The 22,933-nt window shown below is 42.8% G+C and overlaps 1 protein-coding gene across 6 annotated transcripts in view; it reads left to right on the top strand.

Moving 5' to 3' along the window:
• Positions 1 to 4,674: 4,674 nt before the first annotated feature.
• LOC140211222 (hyaluronidase-1-like) overlaps positions 4,675 to 22,933 on the top strand; it is a 46,061-nt gene continuing 27,802 nt past the window's right edge. For 2 of the 6 annotated variants that reach the window (XM_072280835.1, XM_072280840.1), the window contains exons 1-2: positions 4,675 to 4,746; positions 6,790 to 6,909. In XM_072280835.1, coding sequence (XP_072136936.1) covers positions 6,835 to 6,909 — 75 coding nt within the window. In that variant the 5' untranslated portion in view covers positions 4,675 to 4,746; positions 6,790 to 6,834. The other 4 variants (XM_072280839.1, XM_072280841.1, XM_072280836.1 and 1 more) reach the window with 3 other exon arrangements.

Here is a 22,933-nt window from a genome sequence, read left to right as displayed (position 1 = left end):
TTCCACCAAGTGAACATTGGAGGGCAACATCAAGAGGACACCATTTTGTGGCACGTATCTTATCTGGAAAGTGATATATCTTACTAAGGTGTGTTTCTTCGGATTCAAACTGTTAGCAGCTGCTTCTGAAATGCATGAAGCTAGTCGACTGGAGCTTGTCTTGTCCCTTATCAACATCACCCTTTTCTTCTTCAAAGATTATCACTTGTCATAGTAGAGAAGCTTGTGAGTTCCTGAGAGTGATACCTTCTGGAGCTTAGCTACTGGTAGGGTCACCCATGGTGGTAAGGTCAAAGGGAATGATCTAGACAAAGAGTGATCTAACCAAACTCTCAGTGGTGGAGCAGGCTGAAGATGATGACACATCAAAATGGGAATGAAGACAGAGAAAGGCTGCAGCAGTGAAGGGACCCCAGTCATAACGTGCCACTTGACCCTGACATCAATCAGTCAAGGACTGTGTGGTGACTGCCCATGCATCAGCCTCCCCAAGGTAAACAAAGTCACGCATAGGTATTCTCCATTCTTCGACATGCCTCAAGTGATCGCACTACGATCATCACTGGCATTAATATTAGTATTACTGCAGCTGACTGTCCATAACTCTGAGAGCATCTATTTCTGCACATTGAAGTATTTATGGTGATCATGAGCAATGATTTTGACTGGTTTAATAAAATATAATAATACTACTTTTGCTATCCTGCAGAGTGAAACTAATCCAGTTATGCCAGGCATTTCAAACTTATAAGTTCGAAGTACATTATGTCACCATCTATAACCCTGAGATTTATTTTCTTGTAGGATTTCACATAAAAACACAATCATAATAATAAATAAATAAGCTATATATATATAGAACATGAGATGAAGAGTCCTTGAAAATGAGCCCATAGGTTGTGGGAGCAGTTCAGTGATGGGGTGAGGGAAGTTATGCTCTCAGGTTCGAAGCCTGATTGCTCATGGAGTAGTAACTATTCCTGAACCTGGTGGTGTGCATTCTGAGGCTCTTGTACCTCCTTCCTGATGGCAACAGCAAGGAAGGTGCAAGGCCTGCATGGAGGAGGCCCTTGATGATGGAGGTGTATTCAATAGTGGGGAGTGTTTTACCCATGAAGGTCTGGGCTGTACCCAGAACTTCTGTGGGCTTTTCCGTTCAAAGGCATTGGTGTTTCCAGACTGTGATGCAACCAGTTAATACACTCTTCAATGCACATTTCTAGAAGTTTGTCTGAGTTTTAGATGATATGCTGAACCTTTGCAAACTTCTGAAAATGTAGAGGTGCTGCCATTTTTCTTTGTAATGGTACTTGCGTGCTGGACCCAGGACAGATCTCTGAAATTATAACAATGAGAAATTTAAAGTATCTGACCCTCTCCTTCTTTGATCCCCTGATGAAGATTGGCTCATAGATCTCTGGTTTACTCCTCCATCTTGCTGACACTGAGAAGTTGCTATGGCACCACTCAGCCAGATTGTCAATCTCCTTCCTATATGTTGATTCACCACCACCTTTGATTCAGCCAAGGACGGAGGTGTTGTCAGCAGACTTTAACATTTATGATTCCTACTCCATTTAGAACATTTACAGTGCATGTTGGAAACCTAGATAATACAACAAGTTAACATAAATGGATGCGGGGAGAAGGTAGGAGATAGAGGCTGAAAGGGAAACTGGACCAGCCATGATGAAATAGTGGAGGAGATTCGATGGGTCAAATGGGCTAATTCTGCTCCTATATCGTCTAGTCTTATGAAAGCTAACTTGATAATGATCAACACCTGGTGAAACTCAGGAAGGCAGGCAACATCTATGAAAATTAATAAACAGTAAATATTTCAGGCTGAGACTCTCCATTGTGAGTGGAAAAGGTCAGAATCCAGAATAAGAAATTGGAGGTGTAAGGATACAAGCTGGCAGGTGATAGGAGAGACAAAGTGAAGAGAAGGTGGGTGGGTAAGGGAGAAGGGCAATGAAGGAAGAAGCTGGCAGTTGATAGGTGGAAGGGGTAAAGGGCTGAAGAAAAAGGAATCTGATAGGAGAGGACAGTGGACCAAGGAAGAAAGGGAAGGAGAGGAAACAGAGGGAAGTGATGGGCAGGTGAGGAGAAGAGAAGGGGTATCCAGAACAGGGAATGGAAAAAAGAGGAGGGAGCGGTGGGGAGAAATTAATATGTTAGAGAGATAAATGTTTATGCTGTCAGGCCGGAGGCAACCCAGATGGAATATGAGGTGTTGCTCCTCCAACCTGAGTTTGGCCTTATCATGGCAGTAGTTGGAGCCATGGACAGACATGTGGATGTGGATATGGGAATGGGAAGTCAAATTGAAATGGGTAGCCACTGTGAGACCTTGCCTTCTACAGTGGATAGTGATTGGATGTTCTGCTTTAGTAATTCTGAATTTGGAATAAATCTTACCATTAGACCACCAGAAAAAATCACATCTTGGGTGAATTAATGCCATGATTTGACTACCAGTACAGCAGCAGCCAAGGCCCTGATTTAATGTCAGAAGTCAAAGTCAAGATTATTGTCGTGCACAGGAAAAGTGAAAAACTTACTTGTAGCAGCATCACAGACACACAGCATCAGATCAGAGCAACACACCTCAAATTTGCTGGTGAATGCAGCAGGCCAGGCAGCATCTCTAGGAAGAGGTACAGTCGACGTTTCGGGCCAAGACCCTTCGTCAGGACCGGTCGTTCACCAGCAAATTTGAGGTCTGTTGCTTGAATTTCCAGCATCCACAGAATTCCTCGTGTTTACGCATCAGATCAGAATCATGTCGTCACTAGAATATCATGAAATTTGTTGTTTTGCAGCAGCAAGCAGTACATTTCAATACATAATGAAAACTATAAATTATAATAAATATATATTAAAAATTAAATAAGTAGTGCAAAAAGAGAAAAGGAAAAAAAAGTCAGGTGGTGTACATTGTCCATTCAGAAATCTGATGGCAGAGGGAAAGAAGCTGCTCCTAAAGTGTTGAGTGTGTGGCTTCAGGCTCATGTACCTCCTCTTTGATGGTAGCAATGAGAAGAGGGCATGCCCTTTTCTCATTTATATGCACAGTATTTACGAGAACAGCATAAATATACAGAGCTTATTTACAAACTCCTTACAGACAGTGGCCGGAATTATTCAAGAAAGTACACAACTGGAAGTCAGTGCAGTGCAAAGTGATTATGGGATTGCTATACAGAGAAGGTGATTAGGGTTGTGAATGGTTGAAGCTGTTCTTAAAACTGATGGTGTCGGACTACAGGTTTCTGTACCTCCTGCCCTCATTTGGATTACGACGACTTTGATAATGAATTACTCCCACACAAATGGTTCAGCTGACATGTTTTGCTCAAGTTGCAGGAAAAGGTCTTGAACATGGATCTTCTGACACAAAAGCAAAAATGATGACTGTAAACCTATGGAAACAAATTGAGGTTCAGTTTGGGTTGCTTATTTGATATCATGTCCAATTGTCCATCAACTAATATTCCATAAACACGAGGAAATCTGCAGATGCTGGAAATTCAAGCAACACATACAAAAAATGCTGGTGAACGCAGCAGGCCAGGCAGCATCTATAAGAGATTTGACTTACTATCTCTTCTTTCAGTTAGTCCTGACAAAGGGTCTCGGCCCGAAACGTTGACTGTACCTCTTCCTATAGATGCTGCCTGGCCTGCGATGAATTAATATTCCATGATTAGGTTTAGAGTCACAGAGCACTACAGTACAAACCAGTGTTTATCTAGAGGTTGTACAGTGAGTAAATGCATAAAGTGCTGGTGGAACTCAGCAGGCCAAGCAGCATCTATGATAAACAGTACAGTCGACGTTTTAGGCCAAGACCCTACATCAGGACTCAAGGGCTATATTGTTTTCCATAGATATTGCCTGTCCTGCTGAATTCCTCCAGCATTTTGTGTGTGTTGCTTGGATTCCCAACATCTATAGATTTTCTCTTGACAGTGAGTATATAGATTTTTTGACATGAACTTTAACAAAGTTAACATATTCAGGGTTTCAGTCTCTCCAATTTCCTCTGCAGCTTCTCTGTAGCTGTGATAGTCTTCAGAATATTACTGATGGTCTTGATAACGGAGCTTACCTCAAAGTGTTGACTGTTCATTTTCCTCCAATAGATGCTTTCCAACAGCTGAGTTCCGCCAGCATTTTGTGTGTGTTGATAGCCTTCAGAAAGAGTTCAGGATCCAGATAATTTTCCCTGCTGGGAATGAACCAGTTTTCCCCAAAGTATGGCACACACTCTGTTTCTGTGCACCCTATACAAGTACTCCAATAAATCTTTGCTAACTTTCTGCATTACAAAAATCTATATATGGTACCTTACGATGCTGATGTGCCTGCTACTTCCAGGTATCCCTCTTTAACACTGAATCGTTTCATTTATAATACAGTATCAGGTCTTTCTCTTCCAAACGAAATGAATTACATTATAACCCCTTGAAAGAAGAGTTTCTGAAGTTATATTCATACGCAGCTGCATCTCATTTATTTACTAGTTCCAGGGCTCATTTGCCACTTCGCCGACCGCCTCGTTGTTCTGCGTCACACCGCTCTTCCAGTCGACGCGTGACGCTGTTTCTGGCGGCCTCGCTCCATTCCTCCCACCGACATGTGGCGCTGTTCCAGTTGCCCTGTGCCGATCTCTGCTCCCTTTTCCCCAGGTGGCAGTAAGACTAAGGCCGGGGCAAAGCATGGTCGAGTGCGGGGACAGCGGTAATGAAATGAACACGTTAGTGCATGTTGGAAGTCAGTAGTCAACACGAGGTGGCGGGGTTAGTGGTGTCACCCCGGGGCCCTGCCTTCCCTGGTGGGCATTAGGTACAGCCTGCGCGTGGGGTGAAGGGAGTCCCGGCGGGGCTTCCAGCAGCACTCCAGCCCGCAAACGGTTTACCAGATAAATGCCGGCGTTTGTGCCTTTTTCCGTTCTCCGTTCCCCAACACATTGAGCTCCTACTGTGTTGGGGAACGGAACGCGCAACCAGGCAGTCATATTAGGCTCAGCAGCTAGGATCAGGTCCCGGCAGCAATAAACGTCAGGGTAAATTTACTGCCATGTGCACATGGAAAATCTGCTTGCATTAGAATAACAGTCACTTGGGTTCAAACACATAATATCTAAATTACACAAGACAGTAAAGAGGGAGACGGAAGACGAATAGTGTAAGACGTGGTTCGTAGTGTTGAGATGGGGTTAGGGTTATATTGGTTTGTTCTAGAACCTGATGGTTATAGGTGGGTACCCGTTCTCGAACTTGGTGGCGTGCGACTTCATATCTGTGTATCCCGTTTGATGGTAGTACAGTACGTTTGATTTGTTAATACAAGTTAATGTGCAATTAGGGAGGTTAGCGCCTATAAGATGTGCAAGAAGCAGCTTGCTGCTGCTATGCTGCAGAATTTTTGCATGTGCATTCACAGTGGTTACTCATCCATTTGTGTCAGCGTATTTTCAAAAGATTCTGCACCCATACGTCTGCTCTGAAAGTCAAAGCAAATCATCGTACATTCAATGCCAACACGTGAGAAACAAATACTAAATGGAAATTAGGAAAGAGTCCTCTAATTAAATTCTTTCTCCTTCCTCTCCCATAAAATCATCTTTCCAATTAAAATAAAACAATTGGAAAAACACAAGAAATTCCTTTTTAATTTAAATTTCTTGAAATGTTCACTGCACTCCACCAGACCTTTTACCACATAACAGAGAATGAAGAGGTAGTGGTGCGAATGATGAAAGGAAATTTATTACTTTGTCTGTACGGCCAAGATATTCGTAGGTCCCCAAGAGGTTCTGAAAGGGAACCATTATATATTTACTAATGATTACTGGCAAAAGCACCATAAACCACGATCTCTAACGAATTACCAATTTCAGCCCTTCTCACAGGGAGCTATAGAACAACAGGAGTAAATAAGAAAAATAGGCTTCCCTGGTCCTGCAGCTAGGATGGATGGAGTTTTGGCCTGCTAACCCCACTGTGAGGAGCTACGCTCAGTGGCCATTTTTTGGGTACAGGAGTGGAACCTGGTGTGGTCTTCTGCTGCTGCAGCCCATACACTTCAAGGTTTGACATGTTGTGCATCCAGAGATGTTCTTCCTCACACCACTGTTGCAACACATGGTTATTTGAGTTACTGTCACCTTCCTGTCAGCTTGAACCTGTCTGGCTATTCTCCTCTGACCTCTTTCATTAACAAGGCATTTTCACCCACAGAACAGCCACTCACTGGATGCTTTTTGTTTTTTTACATGTTTCTTTGTAACTCTAGAGACTGTTGTGCGTGAAAATCCTAGGAGATCAGTTTCTGAGATTCGCAAACCACCCCATCTGGCACCAAGAAAACTCCACTGTCAAAGTCATGTAGATCACATTTCTTCCCCATTCTGATGTTTGGTCTGAACAACAACTGAACCTCTTAACCATATCTGTCTGCTTTTATGCATTGAGTTGCTGCCACATGATTGGCTGATTATATATTAGCTTTAACAGGTAGGTGTACCTAATAAAGTGGCCACTGAGTGTATGCGTGCTACTATCAAGTAACCACAATAGTTCATAGTTACTGTAATACTCCCTATCATTCTTCATGCATGAAGAATAGCTTGGTGAACTTAATGTTAGCATATTTGACAGAAAGAATGAGGGGAAAAATTGACAAAGATTAAATAATCTTGTATACCATGCTCACGTTTATTAATCTTAGTTTGTCAACCCAGCAGAATTTCTTACTGGTGAATATCTTGCCCTGCTGCAGGCATGTCTCCCATTGGTTGATGACAAAGTCCTTCAAGTTGTGGGCATGTTGAAGACTGGGGCCAGCCATCTCACAGGGGCTGACAGCAAATGTACAGCGTTAGGCACAGGAAAGATCGAGGTAAATCAAGCATCGTCAGACCAAACAAATACTCTTTTGAGCAAAGCATTAATACCGTTAAAATTTAAATCTATGGCCACGCTTTACCCTCCTTTGAGAAGCTCCTTTAAAGCTACGTCTTTGATCAATTTTTTTTGTTTACATGTCCAAATGTCTTTGTGTAAGTGTTGTCTAATAACATTTTGTGAAGCTTGTATGTTTTGTTATGTTAACGGCAATTAATTGAAGGAATTATATGAAATCTTATGCCAAACAAAAATGCCTTTTCACAGCTCTTGACAGTGTTAGCAGGAGTTTCTGTTTCTGCTCACAACTTGAAGCAATGAAAGAGCTATTTACTGTTCTGCCTCCTCTTCCCAGACAAGAGGAAAGTCCAACAGCCAGGTGGAGCACATCAACTTCAGACAAGTTTAGTTTATTGTGTACATATATACTGCCAAATTAGAAAACATTCCTCCAGACCAAGGTGCACAGCACAGTACATATAGCATAAAGTAATATTACCTCTAGTAAATAAATAATAAGGGGCATTTACACCACAAGTGAAAAAGTGAACAGTATAACCCTACTGGCACTTCATACATGGGTGGTGGCAGTGAGTTCAGTACTTACGGCCTGGGGGAAGACGCTGTTTACTATCCTAAAAGTTGCTGTCCGGATGCTACGGTACCTCCTGCCTAATGGGGCGGGGGGGCGGGGGGGGTCAAAAAGACTGTTGGACCGAAATCTTTCAGCAGCTACCAAGGTAACAAGTAAATGTTTATGGATTCTGTGTACTTGTTTCACAGTGGCCTCAAACTTAGAGTTGCTGCACATTTTTACAAAAAACTTTCCTGACATATATTCCATGCCCCTTTCCAGCTAACATAGATCACCACTTTCTTTCATAATGATGACTTACTGTGTCATGCCCAGTGTTTATTACTTCTTTTTGGAAAACATTTTCTATTATGCTGTCTAATCTCTGATTGGGTCAAACCTGAAGAACAGAGTTTACAATTCAAATTATTCTTCTTACTGGTGTTATGTACAGACAAAAAAGGCAGTTGAAGTAAAAAGGCAATCAGATATTGGACAACTCATGGCATTAATGACACCATAGAGTCATAGAAAAGTGCAGTACAGAAACAAGCCCTTTGACCCATCTAATCTGTGCCGAACCATATAAACTGCCTAATCCCATTAATGAGAAGGTTAAGAGTTAATAAAAATTAGATCTCCTTGATGAATACTAGCATTCTTTGGTCACCTTAGCACATGGAAAACATGCACAGAAAATGACTTATGACCAATTTTAATATGCTAAGCTATCACCATGCCATTGCAAACTGAAACTGTTCCTAGATTAGTTGTGTCTTTTACTGACACCATTTCATTTCCCATTTTATCATCTTTCTCTCATCCAGTGGGGTTTACTGAATGATATCAGCTACGAATGCAGCTGCTAACATGAAGCAAAAAAACTAAAGTTTATACTAATTTTTGAAGAAGCAGGATACTGATGGTGATTCATGCTCTTTATCCGAACTGGATGAGAACAACTAATCTAGCATCACAGTTTCAGTTAGGATCCTTTTAGGATTGACTGCTTGTGACTTGTGTTCCAAAGGGTCGGTGTTGGGACTGCTTCTGTCTATGTTGTATGGCAGTGATTTAGATGAGCAACTTGATGGTTTTGTGGCTAAGTTTGTGGATGATATGAAGATTGATGGAGGAGCAGGTAGTGTTGAGGAAGCTGAAGGAATTAGACAGATTAGGAGAATGGGCAAAGAAGCGGCAGATGGAATACAATCTAGGGATAAAAGTGTAGACTATTTTCTAAATGGGGAGAAAATTCAAAAATCTGAGGTGGAAAGGGATTTAGGAGTCCTTGTGCAGGATTCCCTAAAGGTTAACTTGCAAGTTGAGGCAGTGTTGAGGAAGGCAAATGCAGTGTTAGCATTTGTTTTGAGAGGACCAGAACATAAAAACAAAGATGTAATGCTGAGGGTTTATAAGGCACTGGTGAGGCCACACTTTGAGTATTGTAAGCAGCTTGGGTCCCTTATCTAAAGAAGTCTGTGCTGATCCTGGAGAGGGTTCAGAAGACAGACGTCCCACTTCTCCCAGAAGTTCCGGGAGTCTCCCACATATTGATAGTGGCTCCCTGATGCCCGGAAATTATATACAATATCCCGAAAAGCGATTTTTTTGAGAGCGAGACCGAGCATGCTGATTGGTCCCTCTTCGTGCTAAGTAGACCTATCAGTTTTCTCTGCGGGCAGGCTTTACAGTCAACCTCAAAAATAATGACAGTGCTGCTCGCTGCACTGTTTGCAACAGTGACTTTTCTATTGCCCATGGTGGGTTAAAATGTAAAAGACATGTTGAGGTGAGTTTAACAGGTGTCATTCGTTCATTAGCATAGCTAACATTATTTAAACTAGCTGGCTAGCTGCTAAGGAGCTACTCTATTGATGTCCTACATGATGAGGCCAAACTCTCTGTAGACTTTCTTAAAGTTGTAATAGAATAAACATTATAATCTAAGTACATATTTTAATGTCACATTTTCTGCATATACCCAACTTGGTTTACAGATTAGACAAAAATCACTAAACAAAGTATTACATACACCCTTGGAGGTTGACCGGGTTGGTGGGGAGGGGATATGGGGGGGGGGGGGGCGGGGGTGCTACCTCCCTGAAATGAGTTTTTGCAGGGTGGGATGTCTGAGAAGAGGTTCACAAAAAAGATTCCAGGATTGAAAGGCATATGATATGAGAAGCATTTGATGGCCCTGGATCTGTAGTTGTTGGAATTTAGAAGAATGAGGGGGATCTCATTGAAACTTATTGAATGTTGAAAGACCTGGATAGAGTGGATGTGGAGAGGATGTTTTCTATAGTGAAGGAGTCTAGGACCAGAGGGCACAACCTCAGAATAGAGGGACATCCATTTTGAACAGAAATGAGGAGGAATTTCTTTGGCCATTTGGTGGTGAATCCGGAATTTGTTGCCACTGGCGGCTGTACAGGCCAGGTCATGGAGTATATTTAAAGCAGAGGTTGATAGATTCTTGATAGGTCAGAGTGTGAAAGTTTACAAGGAGAAGGCAGGAGAATGGGGTTGAGAGGGAAATGAATCAGCCATGATCAAATGGCGGAGCAGACTTGATAGGCATAATGGCCTAATTCTGCTCCAATGTTTTATGGTCTTATGAAGTACATCATCTGTCTCTTTGACTCTGCTCTGCCACTCATTGGGGTTGTGGTTGATGTTTCTTCTTAAGCCTCTATATTCTGGGTCATAGGTTGCCAACAGCAGCTCACCAGAGTCCTCTATCCTGGGCCACTAGAAGGTTGACCGGCCCTGTGGTGTTTACAGGAGTATATATCAGTGTATATCAGCCAGATGGTACGCAGGGTGGAAACCCACATCAAGGAGCACAGGAGGTGTATCCATTTGGGTTATTCGCATAAGATTGACTTTGACGCCACAAAACTGCTGTGCCGCACCAATGGCTTTTGGGACTGCTTGGTGAAAGAAGCCATTAAAATGAAACTAGAGAAAAAGAATTTTAACGAAGACAAAGGTCTCGCTCTGAGTACGAACTGCAATTTGATTGTAAACAAGATTGGAGAGTGGATATCTGATTGGATGAGGACTAACCAATTAGGACGGACGGACTACGGGGGTATAAATAACACCAGATTAGACATACCCAGGCATCATCCCTGAAGAAGATGGCAGAGTTTGTCATCGAAACTACGGTTATAATTGACCCTGGCTGGACACCCAAGAAGAGTTTATATATTACTACACATGATGTTTACAATAACTTCTTATTCTCTAACAGCACAACCTTCTGATCAAATCACATTTCAAAACCTCAGTCTAACCGGTCCTTTTGTGTGTTTCTTTTTCTTTTGACAAAAACTGATTGTTATCTTTTAAAATGGGAAGTATTGAGGGATACTTCCCATTTATGTGACTGTCACAAGAGAGTTTGTCATTTCCTGCTTTGTGGGTGTTGATACCCCTTTTGTAAGTATTCCTGTTATGTTTCTCCTTTCTACTCACTTCCACCCAAGTTGTTGCTTGGATAATATTTCCAGTCACAGAGGAATTTTGCCACTTAATCGGTCAAACGATGCCAAAGGTTAGAATAAGCTGATTTGTGTTTTCTGACTTAAATTTGAATTAATTTTTTTAAATCACAGTACTCTAAACTTGAAAGCTGTAAAAAAAGTGAATGCAAGTAATAATGGTATCTGACAGTCAACTTTTGCCTTTCTGATATTATTGCCTACTTGGTACTGACTGTTGGTGGGAATTTGTTAGAGATTGAAATTCTAGTTGGTTGTGCTCTTGGTTTCCTCTCCTAGTCCTGCTGAAAGGTTTAATAAATTCAGAGATTTTGCTTGTAATGCTCATAGAATATAGATGTGTTCCTTTTTCCTCTTTCTTCTGAATTGCAGTTGGAATACAATTTCAAGCCTTGTTATATTCTGTACCCTTAACAGTGTTGCTGAGTAGAGAGATCTTGGGGTCCAAATTCATAGATCCATGAAAGTGGCTACACAGGTTGATAAGAGTGGTTAAGAAAGCCTATGGAATGCATGCTTTTATTAGTTGAGGCATTGAATTCAAACATCAAAAGGTTATGTTGCATCTTTATAAAACTCTGGTTAGGCCACATATTGAGTACTAGACAATGGGGTGACCCATTGGGGCACCCTTTGAGAGAAGGGTAGTGCAGTCTGATGTGGCCAGAATGAACATTAAGTTTTCCTGAATGCTATTGGTATCACTTTGCTTTGGAAGCTGAAGTAGAAAACCTCAGTTTATTAAAGAAGAACGACATGTAGCAAAGCAAATATAGCTGCTCCTCATTTAATGAAGGGCACTTTTGATGGTATCATTTCTGGTTTACCTGCCACCCTTGTGCCTCTCGTTGTCATCCTGGAGACATGCAGCCCTTTCATCTCCCATCTCTTCATCTCTTCTGCTGTTTGTTGTTTGTCTCTGATCCTGGAGACGTGCATGCCTCTCCTCCTCTGTCTCTTATTCTCTCATCTTTTTTTGTCCTGACTCTTTGATCCTGGAGTTGTGCAGCTGTGGCCTCATCCGATTCTTGTTCTCTCCCTCTCCTTGCTGCTTCCCGATGATGTTTGGCGTCATCGCTTCACCATAATGTACCCCTTCCCTTTCCACGCGGCATAATCAGGCTGACCATTTTTTTTACCCTAATGCTGGCTAGAAGATACGAAGCAGTAACATCAAAGGATGCTGATTATTCTTGATGATGTGGTTGGTGCTCTCCTAAATGGACATGATACAGTCACCGCTGTCCTTTGACTGCAGCAAAGAGTTTTATGGGTGTCTCGAAGTACGTCATTACAATAAGATTTAATTATCTCTTATTGATGGGTGGCAGTTAGATCTGTCCCAATCCTGCACGTGCTGATGGTGATTAGCAGAATGTGACCCCCTCCAAATAGAGCTGCCCTGCCCTTTTGCTCCGGTAGGTGTCCCTGCTGAGGCTGGCCGTGCGCATCCCGATTTCCATGATGGCAGATCAGCTCTCAAGTTAAAAGGGAGCCTGTTGATTCTTGCAAATGAGCAATTTTATACGAATATATAACCCTGAATTTTGCCTGAATTCTGTAAGTTAGCGCATTTTAATTCGACTGAGCCAAAAAAAGTGCCGCTGTAATGCACCGTTTGCGCTAATTGGAGGTCAAAAACAGACAGACAGAGCATGAGAGTTTTAGTAGTATATAGATTGCACACAGTTCTGGTCACCCCACTATAGGAAGGATGTTGAGGCTTTGGAGGTTTACCAGGATGCTGCTTGAATTAGAGGGCAGATGCTATCATGAGAGGCTGGACAAAGGGAGTTTTCTTTGGAGCACTGGAGGCTGAAGGGAGATCTGGTAGAGGTTTATAAGATTATGAGAGACATAGAGTAGACAGTGAGGATCTTTTTCCCAGAGTAAAGAATGTGTAATACCAGGGAGCAAGCATTGAAGTGAGAAGGGGTAGGTTCAAAGGGGATGTAAGGGGGAAAGATATTTTACTCAGAGAGTTGGTGGATGCCTGGAATGTGCTGGCTGGTATGGTGGTTGAGGCAAATACATTAGAGGCTTTTAAGAGACAATTAGATAGGTACATGAATGTGAGGAAGATGGAAGGATATGGACATTGTGAGGGTATAAGGGATTAGTTTTGGGGGTGGAGGTTGATTTACTTTTTAGCTGGTTTGATGCAATATTGTGGGCTGAAGACCCTGTTTCTGTGCTGTACTATTCTATGTTCTGTAATTATATATGTATGGATCAATCATTTGTATCACATTGGTTTCTTGTGTAACTATAAGATGTGGAAAGTTATAGTCGGCGTTATTCACTTGCACCATTCTGGAGGCTGTTATTCAGTTGAAAGATAAGGAACTGGTGTCACAAAGTTTGCAGAAGAATGTATCATTGAACATGTAGACCATTTGGTGATTAATTTGTAATCATATTTACTTGCAAATCCTCCTGGAACAAACAAGTGCAGATTTTGGTCTAACCATCAACTAAAAAAACCAAATGTATGGTAATATCAAAACAGCAGGATACTCCCAACTGCCAATTGTACATAAGTAACCAAGAGATTGAACAAAAGACCAGCTTTAATTACCTTGGTAGCTTTATATCACAAGATGCTAGAAGTAAGGTAGAAATAAAAAGAAGAATTGCTATTGCCAAAACCAACTTCCAAAAAATGAAACCCATTTTTACCAACAGACACATTTCTATGACAACAAGGCTTAGGCTACTAAAATGTTACAGCTGGTCAATCTTGCTGTATGCTTCCGAAACATGGACTATAACACCAGAACTCCAAAGAAACTTAGAAGCAACAGAAATGTGGTTTCTTAGAGGAATGCTGAAAATATCATATAGAGATCGAGTAACTAATGAGACAGTACTCCAACGTGGTCATACAAAAAGATCTTTAATGGGAACATTAAGTGAGAGGAAACTTGAATTCCTGGGCCAGGTCATCAGAAAGGGAGAAATAGAATGCCCTACATTACAAGGCCGTATGCCTGGGAAACGTGCAAGAGGAAGGCAAAGAAGAAAATATATGGACACTGTGAAAGAACTAACAGATCTAAGTATGCAAGATATCATTGACGCTGCGAGGGATCGTTTGATGTGGAGAGCCTTGATCTCCCAAGCGTGTAACGCACAAGGCACATGAAGAAGAAGATTTACTTGCTAAATCTAAGGCCCTCCATTGGTTGGGTCAACCACGGATGTTCTGTCTTGGCTGTCTGCATCGAAGTCAATATGTAAACCAGGGCAATATGATATGGAGAGCAAGCTGTTGCCCATTCAGAATGCTCCCCCCTGCACGCAGCAGCTGAATCCAAAAAAAACAGCAGAGACTGATACAGTTTGGCACCAGTGGCATTGCAAGAGTTTCCGGTCAGTGATGAACTCAACGCAGGACTGCCTTAGGGAGATCAGCTCTAGAACTTTTGTTGAGGCTTCCTTCAGAAGCCTTCCCTGTGAGTAAGTATAACAAGAAGGCAACAGAGATTGGAGATCAGAATTTTCTTTCTAGGCGAGCTGACAACCACAGCTGATGAGCCCCATTTGCCTGAAGCGACTAGTTTCAAGATGCCAGTAATCCACCTTTGTCCCTTCTGTTGTCAGTAGAAATGGTTCCACCAACCAGGAGCTGGACTTAGTGGTCAGAGGCTATTTGAGATGCCCGCCAGTGGGAGCATTTAATGCCCCTAACTACCTACCCAGCCCTGGCTATGACAACCAAAAGGAATCACTTGCTAAATATCTAAATAAAAATAGCCGTTGAGCCCTCTGGAGACGCCGTGGGCCCATCAACGAAGCGTCAAAGAAGGAGGGTGCCCACCTGATGACCCCAATGACGTACCTACCCTCCTTCCTTGTCACCACTCCAAACTCACTGCCAACATCGAGAGTGCCGACTTACCACAGGAATTTGAAACATCAAGTCCTAGTAGCTCTACTGATCTACTGTACTTTCTTCTAAGCTTATCTTTTATCCAAGGAGCCTGTTTCAGAAATGTGATATATGCTAATGCTCACAGGTTTCTCATTGATGGTACATGAGCAATTCATACCATTAATTTGGGAATCACATGGGAAGTATTAATGCTTTAAAACAGAAACACCAGCAACACAACTAGATGGAGTGATGGACACCAAGCATGTTTGCTTCAAAGACTGAGGCGTAGAATGTTAAAGTTGGGTCATTATGGTGCCATTTTACAAAGCACTGATTAAACTGTTCACTGTACTGTGTACACTTCTGGTGGCTATAGTGTAGGAAGGATGTATTCTCTACAGACAGGACAGAGGAGTTTCACCAGGATGTTGTCTGGATTGGTGGCCTTTAGTTATATGGATATGCCAGTTTGTTTTCCCTGAAGTGAAGCAGGCTGAGGTGGTGACCTGATGGCGGCACATAAAATCATAAGGAGGCATAGGTGGGGTAGATAGTTAGAAGCTTTTTATTTAGTCCTGACGAAGGGTCTCGGCCTGAAACGTCGACTGCACCTCTTCCTAGAGATGCTGCCTGGCCTGCTGCGTTCACCAGCAACTTTTATGTGTGTTATTTACTTAGTGATGCATTGTGGAACAGGCCTTCGTGGCCCAACAAGCTGCACCGATTTGACCCTAACCTAATCACAGGACAATTAGCAATGACCAATTTAGCTACTAACCAGTACTTCCTTGGACTGTGGGAGGAAATCTGAGCACCCAGAGGAAACCCACTCGCATTGATTTAGATTATGAGGACACTCAGTCTTCGTTTATTGTCATTTAGAAATGCATGCATTAAAAAATGATACAACGTTCCTCTAGAATGATATCACAAGAAAAACACAGGACAAACCAAGACTAAAACTGACAAGACCACGTAATTATAACATATGGTTACAACAGTGCAAAGCAATACCATAATTTGATAAGGAGCAGACCATGGGCACGGTAAAAAAAAGTCTCAAAGTCCCGATAGACTCATCATCCCACGCGGGCGGCAGAAGGGAGGAACTCTCCCTGCCATGAACCTCCAAGCACTGCCAACTCGCCGATGCAGCACCATTGGAAGCACCCGACAGCAGCGGCCTCTGACCAGCCCCTCCGACACAGCCTCTCCGAGCACCATCCTCTGCCAAGCGCTTCGACCCCGCCCCGGCTGCTGAGCAACAAGCAGAGTTGAGGACTCGGGGCCTTCTCCTCTGGAGATTTTGGACCACACAGTAGCAGCGGCAGCGAAGCAGGCATTTCAGAAGTTTCACCAGATGTTCCTCCGTGCTCTCATTGGTATCAAAAACAAGAAGGCTTGCATGCAAGATGATAGTTATACAAGAGTTTTTGCTGTTTGGAACTCGCAGCTAGGGAAAGTGGTGGAATCATACATAATCACTACATTTAAGAGATATGCACTTATTTGGATAGGCACTTATATAAGCAAAGTGTAGAAGTTTACAATACTAATGGCAGCAAATAGGATTGGTGTAGGTGGATCATAGGGTCCAATTCAATGCTGTACAACTCAGTGATCTATGACTGTTTAGGGCTGTTAATATTTTGAGGAATCATTACTGTTTTTCCTTTTATCTCCCACAGATTCTGGTTACTTAATTCTCCCACCCCTTTACAGCTATCTCTCGATTTCCAAGTGATCAGTTATGCCCTACTTTAGTAGCACCTGGGTGAACTGGAGGTTTTACGTATACACCATTACTTGATTTTTATTGTTCACATGGACCTGTGGGTGTGCTATTTTGGTGGGCAGGCAGTCGCTAAGTTACATAAAGGGTTCCCTTCCTATGAACTGTCCATAAACCAATTTCTTTGTGAGTTGCAAATGTCCCGTTTTTTTTAAAGCTACTAGCATTGGATTGCTCTTGCTATAATTCTGTCATTTCATTGAGTAATCAACCTAACATTACCCATAATGAAATGAATGGTTTCCTCCCAAATTCCTAAGGCAAGGTTAAGGATATGGTTAGTGTGTTGTGGGCTTGCTATGTTGATGCCAGAAGCATGGTGACACTTGCAGGCTGCTCCCTGAACAATCCTTGGACTGTGTTGGTTGTTGATGCAAATCAACGCATTTCACTGTATGCTTCGATGTACTGTACATGTGACAAATAAAGTTATTCCTTACCTTTAATAGAAAATATACTGTATCTAGTCATTAATGAATATCTTTAAACCTTTTATTATTAGTTTTTGCATTTTCCACACATCAGTGGTCATTAATATGCTGTTCTGTACTTTTCCTCAGTGGTCGACTTCTTTTCATATTATACGTCAATGATTTGGATGTCGAAGCTAATTGCTTTGCGGCCAAGTTTGTGGACGATACAAAGATAGGTGGAGGGGGGAAGTGGTGTTGAGGAAACAAGGTATCCGCAGAAGGAATTAGGCAGATTAGAAGAATGGGCAATGAAGTGGCGAATGGAATATAGCATAGGGAAGTACTTGGTCATGCACTTTGGTAGAAGGTATAAAGGCGTAGACTATTTTCTGAATGGGGAAAAAATTCAAAAATCAAAGGTGCAAAGCATCTTGGGAGTCTTCATGCAGGATTCGCTAAAGGTTAACTTGCAGGTTGAGTCAGTGGTAAGGAAGGCAAATGCAATGTTAGTATTCATTTTGAGAGGACTCAAATGTAAGACCAAAGATATAATTCCAAGGCTTTATAAGGCAATAGTCAGACTACACTTGGAGTACTATGAGCAGTTTTAGGCACCTTAACTAAGAAAAGATGTGCTGGTATTGGAGAGGGTCTGGAGGAGGTTCACAGGAATGATTCTGGGAATGAATGACATTCATCTGGTCAGGAATAGTGAGGAGGTGATAGAGAGGAGCTATAGGCAAGTAGTCACACCGGGGCCTCGGGAGACAAATAAGTGGGTAACAGTCAGGAGAGGGAAGGGCAAGAGTCGGATACTAGAGAGTACCCCTTTGGCTGTCTCCCTTAACAATAAGTACTCCTGTTTGAGTACTGTTGGGGGGGGGGGGGGTGACCTAACAAGGGTAAGCAACAGTGACCGCGCCTCTGGCACAGAGTCTGGCCCTGTGGCTCAGAAGGATAGGGAAAGGAAGAGGATGGCAGCAGTGATAGGCGACTCTATAGTTAGGGGGTCAGACAGGCAATTCTGTGGGTGCAGGAAAGAAACACGGATGGTAGTTTGCCTCCCGGGTGCCAGGGTCCGCATGTTTCTGATCATGTCTATGGTATACTGAAGTGGGAAGAAGAACAGCCAGCGGTTGTGGTACATTTTGATACCAACGACATAGGTAGGAAAAGGGAAGAGGTCCTGAAAACGGACTACAGGGAGTTAGGAAAGAAGCTGAGAAGTAGGACCTCAAAGATAGTAATCTCGGGAATACTGCCTGTGCCAAGTGACAGTGAATATAGGAATAGAGTGAGGTGAAGGATAATGCGTGGCTGAGGGATTGGAGGTAGGGGGCAGGGATTCAGATTTCTGGATCATTGGGACCTCTTTTGGAGCAGGAGTGACCTGTACAAAAAGGATGGGTTGCACTTGAATCTGAAGGGGACCAATATCCTGGCGGGCAGGTTTGCTAAGGCTATTGGGGAAGAGTTTAAACTAGAATTGCTGGGGGTTAGGAACCGAACTGAAGAAACGGAGGAAGGGGCAGTTAGCTCACAAATAGAGGAAGCTTGTAGGCAGTGTGAGAGGGAAGATTGGCAGGTTGATAGAGAAGGGATGCGCTCAGACTGATAGTTTGAGATGTGTCTATTTTAATGCAAGAAGTATCATGAACAAAGCAGATGAGCTTAGAGCATGGATCAGTACTTGGAGCTATGATGTTATGGCCATTACAGAGACTTGGATGGCTCAGGGGCAGGAATGGCTACTTCAAGTGCCAAGCTTTAGATGTTTCAGAAAGGACAGGGAGGGAGGCAGAAGAGGTGGGGGAGTGGCACTGTTGATCAGAGACAGTGTCACAGCTACAGAAAAGGAGGAAGTCATGGAGGGATTGTCTACTGAGTTTCTGTGGGTGTAAGTTAGAAACAGGAAGGGGTCAATAACTACTGGGTGTTTTTGTAGAGCACCCAATAGTAACAGGGACATTGAGGAGCAGATAGGGAGACAGATTCTGGAACGGTGCAGTAATAACAGGGTTGTCATGATGGGGGATTTTAATTTCCCCAATATTGATTGGCATCTCCCTGGAGCGAGGGGTTTAGATGAGGTGCAGTTTGTTAGGTGTGTTCAGGAAGGCCTACAAGAGGAGAGTTTGTACTTGATCTGATATTGGGAAATGAACCTGGTCAGGTGTTGGGTCTCTCAGTGGGAGAGCATTTTGGAGACAGCGATCATAATTCTATCTCCTTTACCATAACATTGGAGGGGATAGGAACAGACAAGTTAGGAAAGCGTTTAATTGGAGTAGGGGGAAATATGAAGCTATCATGCAGGAGTTTAGAAGCATAGATTGGGAGCAGGTGTTCTCGGGGAAATATACGGCAGAAATGTGGCAAATGTTCAGGGGATATTTGCATGGCGTTCCGCACAGATACATTCTAATGAGACAGGGAAAGGATGGTAGAGTACAGGAACCGTGGTGTACAAAGGCAGTTGAAAATCTAGTCAAGAAGAAAAGCTTACAAAAGGTTCAAAAAACTAGCTAATGATAGAGATCTAGAAAATTATAAAGCTAGCAGGAAGGAGTTTAAGAATGAAATTAGAAGAGCCAGAAGGGGCCATGAGAAGGCCTTGATGAGCAGGATTAAGGAAAACCCCAAGGCATTCTATAAGCATATGAAGAGAAAAAGGATAAGACATGAGAGAATAGGACCAATCACCTGTGACAGTGGAAAAGTGTGTATGGAACCGGAGGAGATAGCAAAGGTACTTAATGAATACATTGCTTCTGTATTCACTACAGAAAAGGACTTTGGCGATTGTAGGGATGACTTACAGTGGACTGAAAAGCTTCAGCATATAGACATTAAGAAAGAGCATGTGCTGGAACTTTTGGAAAGCATCAACTTGGAAAAGTCACCGGGACCGGACAAGATATACCCCAGGCTCTGTGGGAGGTGAGGGAGGAGATTGCTGAGCCTCTGGCAATTAACTTTGTATCATCATTGGGGACGGGAGAAGTTCTGGAGGACTGGAGGGTTGCAGATGTTGTTCCCATATTCAAGAAAGGGAGTAAAGGTAGCCCAGGAAATTATAGACCAATGAGTCTTACTTAAGTAGTTGGTAAGTTGATGGAGAAGATCCTGAGAGGCAGGATTTATGAACATTTGGAGATGCATAATATGATTAGGAATAGTCAGCATGGCTTTGTCAAAGGCAGGTTGTGCCTTACGAGCCTGATTAAATTTTTTGGGGATATGAATAAACACATTGATGAAGGTAGAGCAGTAGATGTCTTGTATATGGATTTCAGCAAGGCATTTGATAAGGTACCCCATGCAAGGCTTATTGAGAAAGTAAGGAGGCATGGGATCCAAGGGTATATTGCTCTGTGGATCTAGAACTGGCTTGCCCACAGAAGGCAAAGAGTGGTTGTAGACGTGTCACATTCTGCATGGAAATTTGTGACTAGTGGTGTGCCTCAGGGATCTTTTCTGGGATCTCTTCTCTTCGTGATTTTTATAAGTGACCCGGATGAGGAAGTGGAGGGATAGGTTAGTAAATTTGCTGGTGACACAGAATTTGGGAGTGTTGTGGGTAGTGTGGAGGGCTGTCTGAGGTTCTAGTAGGACATCGATAGGTTGCAAAACTGGACTGAGAAGTGGCAGATGGAGTTCAACCCAGATAAGTGTGAAGTGGTTCATTTTGGTAGCTCAAATATGATGGCAGAATATAGTATTATTGGTAAGACGCTTGGCAGTGTGGAGGATCAGAGGGATCTTGGGGTCCGAGTCCATAGGACACTCAAAGCTGCTGCGGTGTGTTGGCCTTCATCAACCGTGGGATTGACTTCAAGAACCGAGAGGTAACATTACAGCTATATAGGACCCTGGCCCGACCCCACTTGGAATACTGTGCTCAGTTCTGGTCACCTCACTACAGGAAGGATGTGGGAACTATAGAAATGGTGCAGAGGAGATTTACAAGGATGTTGCCTGGATTGGCGAGCATACCTTATGAGAACAGGTTGAGTGAACTTGGCTTTTTCTCCTTGGAGCAACAGAGGATGAGAGGTGACCTGATAGAAGTGTATAAGATTTTGAGAGGCATTGATCGTGTGGATAGTCAGAGGCTTTTTCCCAGGGCTGAAATGGCTAGCACAAGGGGACACATTTTTAAGGTGCTTGGAGGCAGGTACAGAGGAGATGTCGGGTAAGTTTTTTACGCAAAGAGTGGTGAATGCGTGGAATGGGCTACCGGCCACGGTGGTGAAGGCAGATACAATGTGGTCTTTTAAGAGTCTCCTGGATAGGTACATGGAGCTTAGAAAAATAGAGGGCTATGAATAACCCAAGGTAATTTCTAAAGTAAGTACATGTTCAGTAAAGCATTGTGGGCCGAAGAGCCTGTATTGTGCTTAGGTTTTCTATGTTTCTGTGAAAGAGTTAATATATGAGGAGTGTTTGATGGCTCTGGGTCTGTACTTGCTGGAGTTTAGAAGAGTGAATGGGGGGATTTCATTGAAGCATATTGAATATTCAAAGGCCTAGATAGAGTGGATGTGGAGAGGACGATTCCTGTAGTGGGGGGAGTCTAGGACCAGAGGGCACAGCTTTAAAATTGAAGGACTTCCATTCAGAACAAAGATGAACATTGAATATAGAAAACCTACAGCACAATACAGGCCCTTCGGCCCACAAAGCTGTGCCGAACATGTCCTTACCTTAGAACTACCTAGGCTTACCCATAGCCCTCTGTTTTTCTAAGCTCCATGTACCTATGAGGAGGAACTTCCTCAACTAGAGGATAGTGGAATTCATTGCCACTGACGGCTGTGGAGGCCAGGTCATTGGATATATTTAAAGTGGAGGTTGATAGGTTCTTTATTAGTCAGGGTGTCAAAAGTCATGGGGAGAAGTTAGAAGAATAGGGTTGAAAGGGATAATAAATCAGCCACAATGGAATGGTGGAGCAGACTCAATGGGCTGAATGGCCTAATTCTGTTCCTATGTCTTATGTTCTTGTTTAGACAGGGAAGTAGCAGATAGATTAATCTGGGGAAGTGTGAGGTAATACATTTTGGAAGGTCCAACATAAGGGGAGAGTACAGTTAAATGGCAGGATCCTTTACAGAGGGATTTTGGGGTCGAGATACATGGTAGCTGCACAGGTTGATAGGGTGTTAAAGAAGGTATACAGCGTACTTGCCTTCATTAGTCAAGGCATTGAGTTCAAGAGCCAGAAAGTTATAAACCTCTGGTTAGGCCACATTTAGAGTATTTCTGGCTGCTTCATAGGAAAGATGTGGAAGCTTTGAAGAGAGTGAAGAGGAGGTTTACCAGAATGCTGCCTGGTTTGGAGTCCATGTGTTACGAGGCGAGGTTGGAGAAGCTCTACAGAGGCTGAGGAGAGATTTAATAAAAGTTGATAAGTTATGTGAGCCACAGCTAAGTAGCCGGTATCTTTTTCTCAGAACTGAAATGTCTACTACTGGAGGGAATGTATTGGAATGGGAGAATATGAAGAAATGTGCAAAGCATTTTTTTTGCACTGCCAAGAGCGTTGGTAAAGGCAATTAGCATAGGAGCATTTAACATAGTCTTAGAAAAGCATATGAATATACAAAGCAGGGAGGATATCGGTTACTTAAGAGTCATTCATTTAATTAATTGAGCACACATCATGGACTATTTGGCCTATCCTGTGCTGTATTTACTTACTTTTTATTTTGAGATACAGCATGGAATGGGTTTTCTGTCCCTTTGTGCTGCCCAGCAATCCCTAACCACCATGATTTAACCCTAACCTAATCACAGGACAATTTAAAATGATCAACTAACCTGTTAACCAATACGCCTTTGAAGCGTGGGA

The sequence above is a fragment of the Mobula birostris genome, chromosome 16 (assembly GCF_030028105.1).
Source record: "Mobula birostris isolate sMobBir1 chromosome 16, sMobBir1.hap1, whole genome shotgun sequence".
Classification (NCBI taxonomy): domain Eukaryota; kingdom Metazoa; phylum Chordata; class Chondrichthyes; order Myliobatiformes; family Myliobatidae; genus Mobula; species Mobula birostris.
This window is presented reverse-complemented; position numbering and strand designations above follow the sequence as displayed.